General features: G+C 44.4%; 1 protein-coding gene across 1 annotated transcript in view; it reads left to right on the top strand.

The window, feature by feature from the left end:
- Window positions 1-1,826: 1,826 nt before the first annotated feature.
- Window positions 1,827-3,450, top strand: part of ZFYVE26 (zinc finger, FYVE domain containing 26) — a 104,505-nt gene continuing 102,881 nt past the window's right edge. Inside the window, exon 1 of the mRNA XM_006865571.1 lies at window positions 1,827-2,032. Within this exon, the coding sequence (XP_006865633.1) occupies window positions 1,839-2,032 (194 nt within the window). The 5' untranslated portion in view covers window positions 1,827-1,838. The remainder of the gene's footprint in view (window positions 2,033-3,450) is intronic.

Raw genomic sequence — 3,450 nt, 5'->3', positions numbered from 1 at the left:
AGTGAAGACCTATCGCCTTCGAAATCCTATATAGGATAGCAGAGTCAGAACTCCACAGCACATAATCAACACCAACACTAGCCTGAAGTCCTGGTGTGAACAAGGTCAGCAGTTCAAACTCACCAGCCGCTCCTCGGAAACCTATACAGGATTGTTATGATATGGAATCTACGCGACTGCACTTAACAACCACCACCACTACTCTAAAGGCTGATGGTTCAAACCCATGTAGCGTCACATTCCAGAAGACCTGACATCTACGATTGGAACCAACTTGATGACACTGAACAACTTTGTAGCACATGAGGCTGCCATGAGTTCAGTCCACTACGTTGCAACAGGTTTGGTCTATTATTGTTGTTAAATCCTAACCCTTAGCCTGCACCCCTTACTAGCCAGTGAGCCCTTGAGAACAGGGTCTTATCTCATTCTGTTCTTTTAACCCCTACTTCTAAGGTAGGGTCTAGCACACCGCTCAATTAACACTGTCTAGTGAATGAGCCGAATCCTGGTGTGGCCCTGTGACTTGATGCGCTGGACTGCAAGGTCGGTTTGAACCGCAAGATCGGCGTTCCGGGCTCACTAGGCGTTCCTCGGAAACCCTAAATAGGGTTGCTATAAGTCAAGCTTACCAGTCGTTTCCTATGAGTAAGAATCGACCCCACAGCACTTACATGAGTCGGGATGACTAATACTTAACAAGTAAATGAGCAAATAAATGAATGGAGAGGGAGATAGAAGAAAATGGAAATTCAGATGCTAAGCTTCGGTTTCCGGATTTGAAGAGAGCAAAATGACAATGGAAGAGGACTCAGGGCTCAGAGTTCTAAGTATCGCCAGCGCCCCACAAAGCACCATCACGTGATTGACGCTGAGTTAACAGTTGACATCAAATGCTAGAGAGAAAAGACGGCAGAAGAAAAAAAAACATGGGAACAACAATTCCTGCCACCAAGTCGGCTGATATGCGTAACTGGAGCTGTTTAATAGAAGAGCTCAACACAACAAAGAGAGATGATCGGAATCCGAGAAACTAATTTACTCTATCCAAGCTTCCTGGCTTTTCCTAGTCCCGAGTGCTGTGGTCATGTGCTCCAAACAAATACGGCGAGTCATTTGTAGCTTCTCTTCAATGAGCCAATAGGAGTAGCCGCTCTAAATTGTCTCTCCACCTCCCATCGGGCGGGACCTATCACCTGACTCAGTTCAACCAAATATGGCTGCGTTGGGACCTCAATTGCTTTGGGCGCAGAGATCAGGTGAGTGAGAGTGTAAGGCAGCTCAGAACAGGTGGGGGTGCTCTCCACGACCCCTGTAGGGAGTCTCAACCCCCACTGTCCTCCGCTTCTGACACAGATTAGTGTTCTGAGTCTCAATCCGCTGCCTCGGCAGAGGACTCAAGCTAGGGGGGTACTGCTGAATTTCTCATCTTTGAGAAGGCCAGCACCTAGGAATTGGAAGGAGCATTAATCCTCAGGTGTCAGGTTTTAAGAGCGTTAGCCACGTGACGGTACCGTTAATGGTCTGCATTTTGTGCGAGTACAAGGATAAATATTAATTAAATAAGGATGCGCGTGGAGAGATGGCATCCACCCCTTGGGGAATGGTGGCAGTTCTCAAAAGGAAATAGTAGAGTAACAAATTAAACTTAAAAATATATATTAGGAAAGGAAATCTCACCTATTCCCGATCGGCCAGTAGTTGCTTGTTTGTCTAGAGTTCCTTCCTTTGCTCTCATCACACCGAGTGTTACCTTGTGTCCTAGGAGGTACTCCACGAATGAGAAAATTGAGAATGTGCTTGGCTTAAGTCATCCCGTTGCACTCTGTGTTGGGAAAATGCCGCATCCATTTGGAAAAGAAGAAGCTGCCTCTCAGAAACAGCTTTTTGAATTTTTCTGTGAGTGTCTGCAGAGGGGAGAATGGGAGCTGGCCCAGGCATGTGTACCACAGCTACAAGGGGGACCAGGGGATATCCCAAAGAGGGTGGAAGACATACTTCAGGCACTGGTGATGTGTCCGGATTTACTGAGGTAAGTGATCTCCCTTAACAACAGGCAATTACAGGATGGGAAATACATGGTTCTGTATGTAGGCTCTGGTCAATGTGCCCCACTCAGCTACTCTCTGAAGAATTCTCAGAAACAGACTGTATTTCACACACTCTGAAAATTTACCTCTATAATATATATATATTATTATTGTTAAATGCCATCAAGTCAGTTACGACCCATAGCAATCCTGTATAGGGTTTCTGAGGAGCAGCTGGTGGGTTTGAACCCCCAACCTTGTGGTTCAATGATATCTTGCAGTCCAGTGTATTACCTTGCAACACCACACCAGAACTCCTCTGCAATATATGGTCATTTAATTAATATTGGTTTTGTAATATCATCTGGAACTGAATTTAAACCCAGCCAGTAAAATGTGCCTATAAGCAGTTTCTTGATTATCATTATTAAATGAGTGGAATTGCATTGAAAAGCATTTTCTTTGCTTCCAAAAGAGCAGACCCTGCTCTCTTGTTTACAAACTTGAAAATATTGTAACTGTAGCAAAGTACCAAGATTGAATTAATTTAAAACTTTTTATTTTGAAATTGAGAGTCACAGGAAATTGCAAAAGTAGAACAAAGCCCTGTGTACCCTTCCCTATCTTCCTCCAGTGATAATAGCCTATATAACTGTTGTTGTTACGTGTCATTGAGTTGATTCAGACTCCAAGCAACCTTATGCACAAACAAAAACACTGCTCAGTTCTGCATCATCCTCACATCATTGTTATACTTAAGCCCATTACTGCTGCCACTGTGCCAATCCATCTCGTTGGAGGTCTTCCTCTTTCTCGCTGACCCTCCACTTTACTAAGCACGATGTCCTTCTCCATGGACTGGTCCATCCTGACAATATGTCCAAAGTATGAGCGACAATATTTCACCATCCTGGCTTCTAAGGAGCCATCTGGCTGTACTTCTTCAACACAGATTTGTTTGTTCTTCTGGCAGTCCATTGTACTTTTAATATTCTTCTCCAATGCCATAATTCAAATACATCCATTTTTCTAGTCTTCCTTATTCATTATCCAACTTTTACATGCATACCAGTTGTTGTTGTTAGGTGCCATCAAGTCACGACCGACTCATAGCGAACTTGTGCACAGCAGAACAAAACACTGCCCGATCCTGGGCCAACCTCACTATTGTTGGCATGCCTCAGTCCATCGATGCTGCCACTTGGCCATCCATCTCATTGGGGGGATCTTCCTCTTTTACTCTGACCCTCCGCCTTACCAAACACTATATCCTTCTCCAGCGACTGTTCCCTCGTGATAATATGTCTGAAGTATGAGAGACAAAATTTGGTCATCTTGGCCTCCAAGAAGCACACTGGCTGCAATTCTTCCAAAATGGATCTGTTGGTTCTTTTGGCAGCCCATGGCACTTTCAATATTC

The sequence above is a fragment of the Chrysochloris asiatica genome, unplaced genomic scaffold (assembly GCF_000296735.1).
Source record: "Chrysochloris asiatica unplaced genomic scaffold, ChrAsi1.0 scaffold00079, whole genome shotgun sequence".
In the NCBI taxonomy this organism is placed as follows: domain Eukaryota; kingdom Metazoa; phylum Chordata; class Mammalia; order Afrosoricida; family Chrysochloridae; genus Chrysochloris; species Chrysochloris asiatica.
This window is presented reverse-complemented; position numbering and strand designations above follow the sequence as displayed.